The following is a 16,433-nucleotide window of genomic DNA, read 5'->3' on the forward strand; positions in this document are numbered from 1 at the left end:
AAAAAATAAGGACGGATTATTTCGATTAACATTTGGTTTAATCAAATTATGTTCAATCATCATTTCAATAAGATAATTTGATTCTTGAGAATTCTTTTTAAGAAGAATTTGTGTAATCATTTCAATAATGTTATATTTCCCTGTTGACTCTTTGATTTTTTTGATATTTTCAATATTATTTATAAAGTTAAGATAGACATTAATATCAATATCAATGTTTTGTGAGATTAAAAATGTATATATTAATTGACAAATAATAAAACATGAAGAATATGGAAAATCAAAATCAAATAATTCTTTTATTATTTCGATTGATTCATCCATATTTTCATTCCTTAAATTAAATATAGTCTGTTGAGTTAAGTGAAGTCTATCCATGTAGTTTTTTTGCTTGAAATTTTCGCGTTCCTCCATGAAATGACCGTTAATTCAATTCATTATTTGAATAGTTTATATCGACAAACTTTTCGAAATTGAGTTTGAATCTAAATTTTTGAGAAAATTATCAATAAGCTGTAAAAACATGTTTTTTTAAAAATGCATTAAAAATATAATCAAAAAACTTCTAAAACTATATTCACATATTATAATCCAATAAGATTTTGCTAAATAAATAAATATTTAAATAGCAATTGTTATTTAAAAATGCAAACGAAATAACAGCAATTTATAACATTTCATCAAATACAAAACCATAAATACAAAAATTATTTTTATTTCCCCGTTTTTTAAGTGTATAAAAGCCCAATATAACTCTTATCTGCATTTGTTCTTATTCCAAATGTATTTTCCACCAAGAAAGATCCATTTGGTAATTCCTTAATGATAGCAACGTATTCACCTATTTGCATTATTACATTCGACTCATTAAAATCGCGAATGATAACTCCAAATTTTCGACTGATCCATGAAATGCATTCAGATGGAATATAACCAGTAACGCGAGTCCTTGGATTCATCACATAAACCCAAGGATAAGTAGGTTCTTCTAAAAGTAAGATGTTCTTTCCTTTCTTACAACTCATTTCATTAGTTCCATTTGCTTGATAGTCATGGATAACGTTCGCCAGGCCGATAGGATAAAGCATTGAAATTTCAACGGAAAGTTTCGTGTTGACGCCTTCGAACGCAGGGCCGCTTGTGTCGAGCGGAACAAAGTCAGTGGTGCTCATCTCATAGCGGACAATATGCTTGCTTTCGATAAAGCTTTGGAAGTCGTTTTCAAAGCTAATGAATTCGGCAAATGTCTTGAGATTTTTGGAACTCTGTTCAAGTGTTTGAGAAAATTCTTCAAACGAAGTTGATATCCATAATATGAGGTCTTTAATGGTGTTCTGACGTTGGAAGAAAGTATCAGAAATTTTTCCAACGAGTTCACGATATTTGTTAATGGAGGCTTTGGCTGTTCGTATCATAGCAACTTTGGTCTTCTCGTGTTTGGCTCGAGCTTGAACAATTTTTCCAAACTGTAATTGGTATTGTTTTAAGATGCCTGAATTATTTGGATTAAGAACAATGTCATTTGTGTACTTGGCAAAACGCTGTATCATCTCTGAATGTGATGAGGTAAAGTTTTCCATGACTTGTTGTACACCTTCAATTTTTGTTATTACCTCAAAAAGTTCCTCAATGGTTTCCGAGAGTTGATCCTTCCTTTTTGATGCAAAGGCGCCAACACTTGTAGTAAAAGTGTTGACAATTGCGTTCGACATTTGATTGAGTTTTTGTTGAATTTCTTCAAATTCTTTGTAGACTGATAAATATCCATTAAGTGTAGTTCCAGGAATACCAATTGCAACATCGTCTGAGCTATTGTTAGAAATTCTTTCAATGAGATTTGATTCATTTTGAAGTTTAAATTCGCCAAAAGCGTACGCCATAGCGAAAAAGTAATTGAGAATTTGAGAAATATCAACTTCAAAAGCTTGCTTTAAAAATGTAACATGTGCATATTCATCTTGTAAATGAGCCATGAGATTGATTCACAGTCAAGATTAAAAACCGTTTTATTTCAATGCACATTGGGCAGTTTACTATAAAACTTTTTGATAATTATAACCGTATTTGAAAGGGATCATTTGAGTGGTTAACTATTCAAAAAGTCAATCACAAAGTTAAAAACTTCCCCTCGCACAACAGGTTTTTTAACAAAAGTTATGCTTTTTGATGTTAAATTTTATAAATCGCATTTGGTAAAAATATCATATTTTATAAACATTAACAATTTATCATAAAATTATAATTTTGAAATATAAGATTCACCTTGAAATTTCATTTTGCCCAATCTAGATTGAACAATTTCAATGAATGTGCTTTTTTTTAACGTAACTATAGATATCTTCATCATTTTTATAACAAAAAAACAATATAAGTTTATTCCTTTTGTGCTTCAATATCTATTATTTCAAAAATTCTTGAAGGAACAATGCATTTTCAAGGTGCGTTGTCAATGGAAATAAAAAATCGGATAATAGAAATTAAACTTTTTTTTTGCAGTTTTTGTATTTATCTCAAATCTTAACCAAAATGAAAAAGAAAAAAACTCGCTGACCGAGAATCGAACCCGGATCACAGGAACGACAATCCTACATGATAACCATTACACTATCAGCGAATTCGTTTTTTAAAATTGAAATAACTACTAGTAATGTAATTAAAAAGTAAATTTTTAAGAAGCAGAATCCCCACATTCACTTTTTCATAAATGAAAAAATAATGACAAAATTTTTTAAACAAGGTGTTTTTCTGAAAACTAACTATTAATAGAATATCCTTTAATTCATATGAATATATTGGTCTATGCGATTTCGCACAATCCTCTTTTTTATAGTATTCTTTTTTAAATGCATGTGATGAAACTTCAATAAACGTAAATAAAGATTTTCTCATATACAGACTAATCGAGCTTGAGCAATGTTGGAAATTAAATTAGCCAATTTGAATAACCGTAAATTGACCAAAATTGAAAAAAATGGTGGAACACTAAATTGAGGGCAATCGTATTTGCTGCACAGCAAGGTGCGGTAAAAAGTGACACATATTTTTGACGTGTCAAAATATTCGACCCCAAATGCATTGAATATTTGACGTTAAAATGCTCATCCGAAAAAAGGCGCTTAAATTATTTTTAGCATGTTGCAAGCTCTGATTCATCAAATGATATGATTTGATCGAATGGTGCGATCTGTTTGATTCCATCTGACCATATAATAAAAACCGCTATTATATCTGCCATAACGGCTTTTTAACAAATGCAGTGTGTAATACCAAAGAAGAGAGAAAATATTAAATCGATTGAAGAGTGTTTGTATGTTTTTTGTTGCAAATTGGATGGAAAAAGTCAATAATATGATAAATAATTGCTGAGTTAATAAATTTAATTGATATTTTACGTTTATCAATGAACTTAATTACATCAGGTAAACTATATTTTAAGTTATATGTTTCACCATTTTTCTTAACATATATTTTACTAATATAATCATAGATGTTACTCTTACAACAAAATGTATCAGTATCACCTTTCAACGATTCAACTTCAGAAGTATCACATAATGATTGCGATAATTTAATCAATTCATCTTCATTTGATATAATGTATTTATTTACAATTAATGGATCATTTTCAATAATATCTGAACATAAGACCAATGGTCTTTAAATAATATAAATCTACTTGGATTAATAGGTATTTGTTATGAATAATATTTTGTAAATAATTATTTAGCTCATTTGCTGTGTCAATGGACCCATTCACAATAAGGTCATTATTATGGTGATTAAATGACATGGGATCATTATATTATCCTTCATTTTCATTGTTTTCATTAATATTTTGGTATTTTACTGTATATGGGTTTACGACGACATTAACATTTTAATTTTGTTGTAATGAATTTAAATTAAACTGATGTTAAGAAGGTTGTAGCACGATGAACACTTATCGTTATGTTATTGTAATATTATTCGGTCAGTTCTCTCAAAAGACAACGATCATTTTACGTGTAAAATACCCAAAATCTTGATCGTTTTTACACATTTGCTACTGAGTTTATTGAATGGTTCATTTAAATAATTGAGAACTTCTTCTTATTCTTGTTAAGTACGATGTTCCTGTACGGCAGTTGAGCTGGCGTTCTTGTTGATCCAAAGAGGAGAGGCGCCAGCTGCCACTTATGACCATATAAGGAGGTGAACAAGATTAATTTTTGATCTTCATCTTCTGACCAAGGAACATTCTTCGTTGGTGATTCAGAAACAGATTCGATTACTTGTCTCATTTCAGGTTTGAAATCTGGATTGTCTTCAATTTCATCATTTTTGTAAATTGTCATGATCATACCACAATTCCAATTCCAATTCCAATTCAGGGGGCACAGGAGGTACTTCATCAATATCGAAATTCTATTCAACAAGGTGATTTCGTATGAAATAATCAAATGTTTTGTTATTTTTTAATTAGCATTTCATTGATCCTTAATAGAAATCCACTACAAAGTTTGTTGATTGTTTCCATTGTTAGAACATTGTTCCAATATTCTAAACAATATGTTTTAACATCATTGATATTAATTGGATTTTTTTTTCGCGAACATATTGACTTATCAGAAGAGACCACACATTCTCGATAGGAGACAGGTCTGGTGAGTTTGCGGGCCAGTGATTTAACATATTCATACGTTTTTCCATCCAAGTAAGAGACAAGGATGATGTATGGGCTTTGGCCCCATCCTGTTGGAAAATTCGAGACTTATCATCAAAATTAAGTTCTAATACACCTGACTTAATAAGGTTGTAACAATATTGTTCTGAATCTATAGATATATCTGATATAACCAATTGAAATGTATAATTTTCCCCGATAATTCCAAATACCATTATACTGTTATAGCATTTATTTTGTGATAAATAAATTTTTTCATTTTGTGACCCTTTTTTTCGCCATAAATTCGCATTATCAGGGTAAAGCGACATCTTTGATTTGTCTGAAAATAATAATGTGCTAAAATCTATATTGCCATCATATAAAATGAATATCCAAAAATCATCCTCTTTTAAATTTGTTCATCTGTTAACAAAGATTTCTTTTTTGGCGGTAAATATTTACAGCCAATTTTATTTCGTGTAACATTGACTGAAGTCGTACATATCTCAAGTAAATCTGAGATATTTCCATCGGAAATTCGAGGGTTTTCATATGTCATTGCTGTAATCTAATTGATAATTTCCTGTGTAACCTTTTGTAAGCGCCCTATTTTTGCTGGAGGACTCTCAGTAAATTTGTCAGTGTTTCTTATCTGATAAATCACTTATGAGATTGCAGTGGGGGATACACCTACAACAATTTGAATTTGTCTGTAAGTGTATCCAAGAGATGACAACCTATAAATGGCATGTCGTTTGGTTTCTCCTGAAAGCACATCGAGATATGCAGCCCTAGTTTTAGCAATCTCGAGATTGAAATCTGTGGTAAAATCTCTTTCCATTCAGTATGAGAAACCGTTTCTATCGTGCAACAACCTTTTTGATATCAGTTTAGTATGAACTTTTGCCAAGAAACCTCTTGAACAACTTAATACATTGGATTTTGGAACTGACATCATTTATCTAATAAAAAATATATATTCTATCATATTTAAATTAACGAGTTTGATAATATAAAGAAATTAACATTAAAAAATAATTTACTATTAAACAATTACCATATATTAAATATATAAACTTTCATATTGATGATTTCGTTATATAAATATATTTATATATACCCATTTTTACCTTTTATTCGTACAAACGATAGAGTTTGAATCAAACATAGTTTGTTATTATTTGTGAATAAAATGATCGGCAGGAAATTGAATGCATTCAAAATTGAATGCATTGAATATTTTCCCACAAATTCAAAAAATCAGATCAAAATATACTGAAATAATTGAATTGGTTTTTTGTTGTATTTTAGCTGAGTTAATATCTATGTTTCTTTTGCATAAAATTTGAAAAAAATCAAACAGATATTTTGTAAATAATATTTAGATGTCATGTGTCACTGAAATAATGAAAAATCAAAAAAAAAAATTTTGCGCATCGATCAGATCGGCAACACAGAAACATGCATTTTGAACAATATTTAAAAGTTAGAATATAATAATGCCTACTGTGTTAAATATCATGTTAAATTCAGATCCATATTTTTAACGTATTTTTCATACAATTTAAATAAAGAATAACTCAACACACAAACAATAATATTTTTTATGAAAATTATTTTTGGAAACTACATCATGAGCACAATCAATTGATATATTGAAAATATGAAATTCTTCAAAAAAGTGAAAAAGTGATTGATCATTTCGACTTTTTTCTGACAAAAAACAAATTGAAATCAAAATCGTTTTATTCCAATGTTATAGGTATTGTACGAGTTTTAAAATTTTTGCATTTATTTACTCACTCGGTTTCTGGGAAAATAGAATTATAATTTTTAAAAAACCAAAAAGTGACAAATTGCATGGAAACTTATTTGACTATGTTTGTTCAAATCTTTTCCTTTAATTAGACAATGATTTCATTTTGTTATTGATAATTTATGCTGGTTCATGTTTTCTTTGATTTATTATTCATGATAATTGAGAGATGAAGCGTATACAATAATTGTCATTTATTCTTTTGCAAAAAATAGTGTAAAAAAAAATACCATTTTTTCAAAGGTTTATTTCATCAATTCAATGATTCCTTTTGAAAAAGTTGAATTTTTCTGATGAATTGCTCATAATTTCAAAAAACACATCAAACTTATGACTTCACATTTGTGATTTTTTTGAATTTTTTATTGTTTAATTAATTCCCAAGATTCCTCGATATTTTCTTGAGAAATACTGAGCCATGATTCAACAATAATTTCAATTGATTCTTGATATGTTATGTTTCTCGTTTGGTTCTTAAAAGCCAAATGCTCAAATTTTTTTCGAGCTCTTGATTTAAGTTCCCCATATACCTTAACATCAAGAGGTTGATATTTTGATGTTCCCCCGGCTGGAACAAATAATAGCTCAATTTGAAGCTCTTGAGCTTTCAACTTAACATTTTCTGCTTGATGAGCAGGAAAAATGTCCCAAACTAAGGCACATGGTTCACCATTGGCTTTATTATGAATCTATTTCAAATAGGAAATCAGAATATCATCATTAGCCCATCCACGTTTAAGTATGGGTTAAAATCAAATTTTCGTTTGATTTCCCAAATTTCTTCTCGGACCTATTCGTTTTGCCTTTGGCAATAATCCAAAGCGGCAACTTTGACCCATTTGCATTAATTGTCGCGATGGCCGTCAAAGTTAATTTCTCGTTTTACATTGATTGGATCTTAACCGTTGGCACTCCAATCTTGTGTAATACTTTTGCTGGGGTGTTCGAAATTTGCCAACAAATTTCATCCATGTTGAAAATTTTTTCCTTCGGATATTTCTGAAATATTAATTTAAGCTTATCTTGGGAAGTTTGAACATATTCATCATTGATATTTGTTCGCCTTTCTGCATGTGGTTTCCGATATGATAGTTTATTGCGCTTCATGAAATCGCTTATAAATGTAGTAGACGCGCAAAATCGTTCATATTTTGGATTACCACTTAATGAAAACTAATTGAGAGCTTACATCTTAAGTGATAATGTCGTAGGTCCGAAACCAGAGTCGGCTTGTTGTATAATTTCTTCTGCCATACTCGCTTCGGTTTCTTTCGAAAATACCCTACGATTTGGATGCCCTTCGCAATTCGGATACCAGTTCTTATTTTCATTCCTTTTCTGGTGCCAATAACTGAGTGTTGATTTAGGAATACCAGTGGCTTCTTGAATTCGAGTTAATGAACCACGTGGCAATTCCGATTCAGTTAAAATATCCAAAACGGGTTGAAATTCTTTTGGCGCGTAGGTATCGTGGCGATTGGATTTGATTTCCTTGAGTTTATTCAGTTTTTCTTCCATTTCCTGAATGAGAGTCTGGGTAGCATACCCAAAACATACCCACTTTTGGACGGTTATTCCCACAATTTTCGACTTTTTGAATTCGATGTAAAATAACCGTCTCATTTTTCCAAAATTTTGGATAAAAAAAATTTCGAAAAAATAAAGCTCAACAAAATAAAATAATTTTAACAATAGTAAGAACTATATCAATATAATTATTCATGAATAGTATAGAATTAAATAATAATGAGTATTCGTGGAAAAAAACGATTTTGAAAATAATCATAAAATATTTTAAAATAAATAGTATAATCGAATTCTCCATATGTTAAAACATATTACTGTATTCTTTTTTTGCCAAAATACAAAATGTATATTGTGTTATTAGCAAATGTTTTTGATGTCCATTATGCATTATTGAATTCATGTTCAAAAAGTGGGAATTGTGAAGAAATAATTTCATTCAATTTTAATTTCAATACTTTACATTTTTGCCACAATAAATTCTGAACAAATAAAAAATGACATTGTAAAACAAAAATACTTTAAATGAATAATCAATCAATAAGAATAATTATATACATTAAGCATTGACAAACAATGAGCTACAAAATATATTCTTCAATAAGCATTAAATGACAATAATTTATGAAAAAACATTATTTACAATCATTGATAAATAATGAATTATAATGATTTGTTTTATTAAACAATAATAAACAAAGTATATTATTGATTTGTTTTTTTTAGACATCAATAAAATATGAATAATAATGATTTACTCTATAAAGCAATAACAAACAATGAAGTTTAATGATTTGTTTTATTAATCATCAATAGACAATGAATAATAATGATTATCATTAATTAAACATTAATATACAATGATTTATAATGATCATCATTAATTAAACATTAATATACAATGATTTATAATGATCATCATTAATTAAACATTAATATACAATGATTTATAATGATCATCATTAATTAAACATTAATATACAATGATTCAAATGATCATCATTGGCTTTTATAAATTTAACTTGCACCTTAATATTAACTTTTTTGTATATAAGCAAATATTGTTATTATATTCATTTGCTTATAAATGTTCATTAAATAATAAATTATTGTTTTCTGAAGTATAGTGAGATTAAAAAATGATTCATAGCTTTTTAGATGATCAATATTTCTTTGTTTACAACAAGTTGTTGTCTATTGATTCACATAAAAGATTTTTATATAAAAATCGATTATTGATAAAATAATTAAAAATTTATTATATTATATATAATATTTTATAAATTATATCATAATTTATTGCATTTCGAATGTTAAGCATTTTGCTTTAACAAAATCTTCTAATTATTTCATTTATATATTTAATAAAAATTGATATATTAATTGATTGTTTTTTAAATGCTAGTTTTTAATTTCGATGACAATAAATTTGTGCTTAATGTCTAACATTTTACTTAAAAACTCTCATGTTGCCTAATTGAAATTATAAATCATTGTTTATTAATGTTTAATGTAAGAAATGATTATAAAACTTTGTTTATTAATGTTTAATGTAAGAAATGATTATAAAACTTTGTTTATTAATGTTTAATGTAAGGGGTGATTATAGAACTTTGTTTATTAATGTTTAATGTAAGAAATGATTATTATTCATTGTATATTAATGTTTAATTAATGATGATCATTATAAATCATTGTATATTAATGTTTAATTAATGATGATCATTATAAATCATTGTATATTAATGTTTAATTAATGATGATCATTATAAATCATTGTATATTAATGTTTAATTAATGATGATCATTATAAATCATTGTATATTAATGTTTAATTAATGATGATCATTTGAATCATTGTATATTAATGTTTAATTAATGATGATCATTATAAATCATTGTATATTAATGTTTAATTAATGATGATCATTATAAATCATTGTATATTAATGTTTAATTAATGATGATCATTATAAATCATTGTATATTAATGTTTAATTAATGATAATCATTATTATTCATTGTCTATTGATGATTAATAAAACAAATCATTAAACTTCATTGTTTGTTATTGCTTTATAGAGTAAATCATTATTATTCATATTTTATTGATGTCTAAAAAAACAAATCATTAATATTCTTTGTTTATTATTGTTTAATAAAACAAATCATTATAATTCATTATTTATCAATGATTGTAAATAATGTTTTTCATAAATTATTGTCATTTAATGCTTATTGAAGAATATATTTTTGTAGCTCATTGTTTGTCAATGCTTAATGTATATAATTATTCTTATTTATTGATTATTCATTTTATTTATTTTTGTTTTACAATGTCATTTTTTATTTGTTCAGAATTTATTGTGGCAAAAATGTAAAGTATTGAAATTAAAATTGAATGAAATTATTTCTTCACAATTCCCACTTTTTGAACATGAATTCAATAATGCATAATGGACATCAAAAACATTTGCTAATAACACAATATACATTTTGTATTTTGGCAAAAAAAAGAATACAGTAATATGTTTTAACATATGGAGAATTCGATTATACTATTTATTTTAAAATATTTTATGATTATTTTCAAAATCGTTTTTTTCCACGAATACTCATTATTATTTAATTCTATACTATTCATGAATAATTATATTGATATAGTTCTTACTATTGTTAAAATTATTTTATTTTGTTGAGCTTTATTTTTTCGAAATTTTTTTTATCCAAAATTTTGGAAAAATGAGACGGTTATTTTACATCGAATTCAAAAAGTCGAAAATTGTGGGAATAACCGTCCAAAAGTGGGTATGTTTTGGGTATGCTACCCAGACTCCCTTTTGAATAAAGCTTTTTGGTTTTTCGTCGAATATCATTAAAGTTAGTGATTTTGGCGCCAAATATGAAAAAATCAATAAAAAAAATGAGAGAAAATAAAATTTATAATATTTTTAATAATTAATGCAAATTTAAGGTTATCATTATTTAAATCTTTCGCAACAATTGGATGTAAATATGAAAAAATTACTACAAAAAATTCAAAAATCAGAGAAATCATTTATATTAATAAATATAGCTCAACAAATGAAAATTTCAGATTTTCATATGTAAAAAGCCAAAAATAGAATTTTTTTAATGAAAAAAATTTTTTTTAAATTCAACAATTTCATGATAATCGCTGCTTTGACGCAAAATTGTGAATCTCCTGTAGCTAATTACTGTCGCACTTCGAGTTCCTAAAAACAAAATTTTTTGAAATTATTAGAAATAATTTCAAAATTTTTTTTTCGAGAATCGCTGCTTTGACGCAAAATTGTGAATCTCCTGTAGCTAATTACTGTCGCACTTCGAGTTCCTAAAAACGACATTTTTCGAAATTATTGGAAATTATCAAACATGAACGTTCTCGATCTCAAACTGAGATTTGTGATTCGAGCCCCAACTAACTGTTTTCGAGTTTCGAAAACAAGAAGAACGTCATGACAAAAATAAAATGTCTCAAATTTCTTTGTTGTAAATTTTACAACAAAGACTCTCAATTTTCGTATCGTTTGTACGAATAAAAGGTAAAAATGGGTATATATAATTGTTGTAAATAGAAATAATATAAAAAAATTTGAAAAATCAGGTTTAAATTCATTATATGATATACATAATAATATAAATATAAAAATAAATAACCCATTAAAAAACACTTTTAAAGGAATATTTATATTAATGTATAATTCAAATATTAACGATATTACTATAGTTGATGGGGAAGATTATAGAATTTAATTTTTAAATTTATTTTTATTCAATGATTTCATCTACCACCACTGTTGATGACCTGCTCTATGGAAGCGTTTATTATTTCGATTTGTGGTCTTCCCTCTGAACGCATTGCTCTGACCTCCAACAACGCATCTTCGAAGTATATACCTATCGGTGAAATGAACTCAATATTTTTGATGATATTACTATTCGTTAATTCATTTCCAAATAATTCAATTTGCACGGTTCCTGCAGATGAGATCCCCCCATAAAGTTCTTTTATTCTGCAAAGGGTAATCCAATGAAAAAGTTGTTATTGTCTTTTCCATGATAAATTTTTTTCTGTGTATTGACACCACTACTATTATATTCATTTAAATAGTAATATGGTTGAACGGAGGTCTTTATATCATTATTTATACTTGATAACAAACTTCCGTTTAAGTTAAGTGCATCTAACATCATGGTTATGTTCCTTGGATCATCGATAGTATCATATGATTCTCTTGGCTATATCTTACCATCAATATTAAAACTATAACTAATTTGTGGATTGATGAAACATGTTCTACGATATTGAGAAGTTCTAAACACTGTAAACAACGTATAGCAATGACGTAATTCGGGTAGTGTGCTAACTGTACCTCATTTGTACCCACTTTTAGGCGGTTATTCCCACAATTATCCACTTTTGAATGGTTTGCTTGGAAATTAAATGATTTTTTGGGGTTTCGGTACACAACACTCAGATGAAAAACCACATGCCTAATGATGGGATTACCATAAGCACAGGAGATAAAAAGTTGGAAAATTTATCAACCGGCTTGAAATTCCTAATTAAAATTGAGAAAAATATATTCGGTTTAACTGAAGAAAACTTAGAGACGTCAGTTAAAAAAGTATTGGGAATTTTTGATTCAAATTTTCCATATACATTTAATACTATTATAAGTAACATCGTTTATAATGCATTTTCATCACAAAAACATGAATTTGATATTTCCATAAATTTTTTTATAGACACTTCAAACGAAAGAAGAAGAAATTAATCAAAATATTGTAAAACTAATCTCAATTCATATCAAACGTATATTTAAAATTAACACACAAGAATCATATTATTTAATCGAGAAACTAATTGAACAAAATTTAATTGATAAAAATATCACCAAAAATATTAAATCGAAATATTTTTCGCATTATAAAACAGAAATAAAAAATCAAAACCAGATGGCATTTAAATCTAATAGAAATGATCCAATGGAAAAATACTTTTTTGATTATTATGAAGAACTATCAAAGGATGATTGGGAGCTTCATAAGCAATTGGTTAAAGAAGGACATAATCCAAATGAAATTGCGAAAATCATTCGAAATGATGAAATAGAAAAACTTCAAGAAATATCATCACAAACAAAATTCGATTTTAACCAAACAATCGAACCATCACTTTATGAAAGATGTTCATTCATTAATAAAGAAAATGTTTCATTAATTGATTATACAGCATTTTTTTCTTCAGTAAAATGTTTTAAATATTTACTTATGAATGGTGCAAAAGTAAATGACGCAGGTAAATATGCAATTGCAGGTGGAAATGAAGAAATCATTCATTTGTGTGAACAATATCATTCATCATTTGAAGGTGCATATGAAACAGCAATTGAATTTCATCAAAATGATATCTTTAAATATCTTTATGAAAATAAATTAGAAAAAATACAATCAATATCGAAAATGTCTGAGGATAAAACGAAAGGTTTGGTAAGTTTTTGTATTAAAAAAGATAATTATGAAATTTTAACATTTTTAGTAGAAAAAGGAATTAATATTAATGCTGATAATATAAATGAATCAGCAAGAAATGGAAATTTATTTCTCTTGAAATATTTCCTTCTAAATAATCAAGTTCCAAAAAACATTTTGCCATTTGCTTCAGAATCAGGAAATATTGAACTTGTGAAATATGTTTTAGATAAAGAAGGAATTGATGTTAATGCAAAAAATATTCATTTCAATCATTTAATATATGTTTTAATAATTTAGAATATGTTTTAATAATTTGAAATATGTTTTAATAATTTGAAACAGCACTTCATATAGCAGTTAGAAATAATAATATAGAAATAGTAAAATTACTTTTAGATAAAGGAATTGATGTTAATGCAAAAAATATTCATTTGAATAATTTATTATATGTTTTAATAATTTGGAATATGTTTTAACAATATTTAACTGCAATTCAAATTGCACAACAAAAAGGTTACACAGAAATAGTAAATTTACTACGAGAAAAAAGTACAAAAGAAAATTCATTGTCTTTTATAATAAACATCAAATCTTCACTATCAATAAGAAATGGAAATTAAGCATATATTGCTGTTAGAATTTACTAAAATAAAGATGAATTTTTTGATGATAATTTCAATGAATTTTGATTTACAACTATCTCTGTAAGGTTATATTCCACAAGAGATTATATTGATAAACCACAGAAAAAATAAACCAAGATTGTAGGTATATAATGCGGTCGGGACGAGCCCAAGGCAGGTACCACATTATATACCTACCTAGATTGTACCTCACTGGAGCCAAAGGAGCAATGCAAAGGAAAAGCAATTCAAGAAGAAATGGACAGAAAAATGAATGTTCACCCATGGCGTTTATTAGAAGGATTATATCGTTTAATTCAAACAAGTAATAAAATAAGAGATCGAATTACGACTCAAATTAATGCAATAAATGAAGAAAATGTACAGTAAATGACCAAAAAGAACAAATCGATTTAATGAGATCTTTAATTCTTAAACGAGAAATCTGAGTACAATGAAGCCAAAAAAAAGTTGACAATATTAGATTAAGTACATCAGCAATAAATAACACAAAGAACATTCTTAAAGATTCACATTACGTTGGTGGATTTGCTCTAAACTTGCCAAGGAAAACGCCGCCGCTGCTATTCGCTAAGTCTATGAGAGCGCTTAAAATTATTTTACCAAAAACTTTTCTTTGGTGCAGAAGAAAATCAGACCATTGGGATGGAATCCGAAAAGAGCATAAATAAAACCATTTTTGCTCACTGTTTCACAATGATAAAATAATATTTGTTGAATAAATAGAAACATCTAAATTTTGCTATGGTCGCTCCCCATTAACATATGAAGTGTTTAACACGCAAATAATCATAAAATTACCATTTAATATTCAAACGTTAAAAGAAACAATTTATTATCTCTATACGAAACATATTTATCCACCATATATATTATTTCGATTATCATTTTCATTAGCGTTAAGTTTACTTGAATTTAATCCACGACTTTCATGTGGTTTTTTATTTGAAGGATTATATATCTTAAATCAATATATCCCTGAGATATGTCAAGGCGAATTTTGTCGAAGTTCATTTTTATTATTTGCGGAGACATTAGAGAAGATTGATTGTTATTATTATTCATCATTATTATTTGATATTTATTTTATTAGTAATCCAGATGACATAAAATTTAGTAATTCGATTGCACAAATATGTCAACGACATCGTGACATGACACGCGCAGTATTTCATTATACGCAATCGATGAAATCATTTGTATATAATGATAAATATGATGAAGCATTATATATTTCACATTTGATTACAAACATTTATGATGAATATTCATTGTTCTTAAGTTCAATTAGTTTATTATCATTTTTATTACAACGTTCATATAAAATACCAATTTCAAGAAAGATCGAAATGAATAATGATAATAAATTACAAAATAGAACTTTGCCTGTAATTAAGAATGATATTAAAGTTTGTAATTTTGAACCTCAATCTTCATCGATTAATACAATGTTAACAGCAATTTATTTAGTCGATTTATTTATTAAGAAACATTACTTTAAATTAGCAAATTCTTTATTAAAGAACTTAAAATTATCGACAAATAATTTAACATTTATTAAAATCATTGAATATTCAATATCGAAACGTTATTATTATAAAAATAAAATTAATAAATTTTTCATGTCATTACCATTAATCGAAATTAAACAAAGAAAAAATATAATAAATTCGAAAGTGTCAATGTTAACAGCTTCAAATTTTGATACTTCAATTGCTACAATTAAATTATTAATTAATATCTTTAATTCATATGAAGCATTTCGACATTCGTTATATTTCTCGGAATATTTAATACAATGCATTTCCAAAATCCATTTAAAAGATATTGGGTATGCATTGTTATATCGAAGTAAGTCATTAGAAATTGGATACAATCGAATTTACTCAATAACATTTCCATTTTCATGGCATATTAAAAGTATTCCATTTATGAATTTTATACCGAATTCTAAGAACAAAATTAAATTTCAATTATCTATTGCAATAAAAATTAATAAATCTCATTACGATATTTGAATTGGGTCGTGTAAAAATATATTATGATATTTCCACCTAATAAGAAAATAATTTCAATACATATCTGGTCGGACAATACTGTTAACGTACGATAACAGAAATATGTTATCAAATATTTGATCACTTATTTGGTTGATTGAGTTTTTGATTGCCATGTGTCACTTTTAACCGCCGACTTTTTCTGTGGTTTATTTTTTACAACATTGAATTTGAAGTATTCAAAATTGATTAAGGATATTTTTCAAATGTCATTAGTTGAAGTAATAATCATAATGTTGATTGAG

General features: G+C 26.7%; 2 protein-coding genes across 2 annotated transcripts; both read right to left on the reverse strand.

The window, feature by feature from the left end:
• Nucleotides 1–728: 728 nt before the first annotated feature.
• On the reverse strand, nucleotides 729–1,880 carry GO595_000584 (SH3 domain containing protein; the record flags this gene model as incomplete). The annotated part of the gene is made up of 1 exon (XM_067919129.1): nucleotides 729–1,880. The coding sequence occupies one exon, from the start codon at nucleotides 1,878–1,880 to the stop codon at nucleotides 729–731; it is 1,152 nt and encodes a 383-aa protein (XP_067779228.1).
• Nucleotides 1,881–7,646: 5,766 nt separating this feature from the next.
• GO595_000585 (uncharacterized protein) lies at nucleotides 7,647–7,979 on the reverse strand (the record flags this gene model as incomplete). The annotated part of the gene is made up of 1 exon (XM_067919140.1): nucleotides 7,647–7,979. The coding sequence occupies one exon, from the start codon at nucleotides 7,977–7,979 to the stop codon at nucleotides 7,647–7,649; it is 333 nt and encodes a 110-aa protein (XP_067779229.1).
• Between the last annotated feature and the right edge of the window lie 8,454 nt (nucleotides 7,980–16,433).

This window comes from Histomonas meleagridis (genome assembly GCF_020186115.1).
Source record: "Histomonas meleagridis strain 2922-C6/04-10x chromosome Unknown contig_109, whole genome shotgun sequence".
Taxonomy (NCBI): Eukaryota; Parabasalia; order Tritrichomonadida; family Dientamoebidae; genus Histomonas; species Histomonas meleagridis.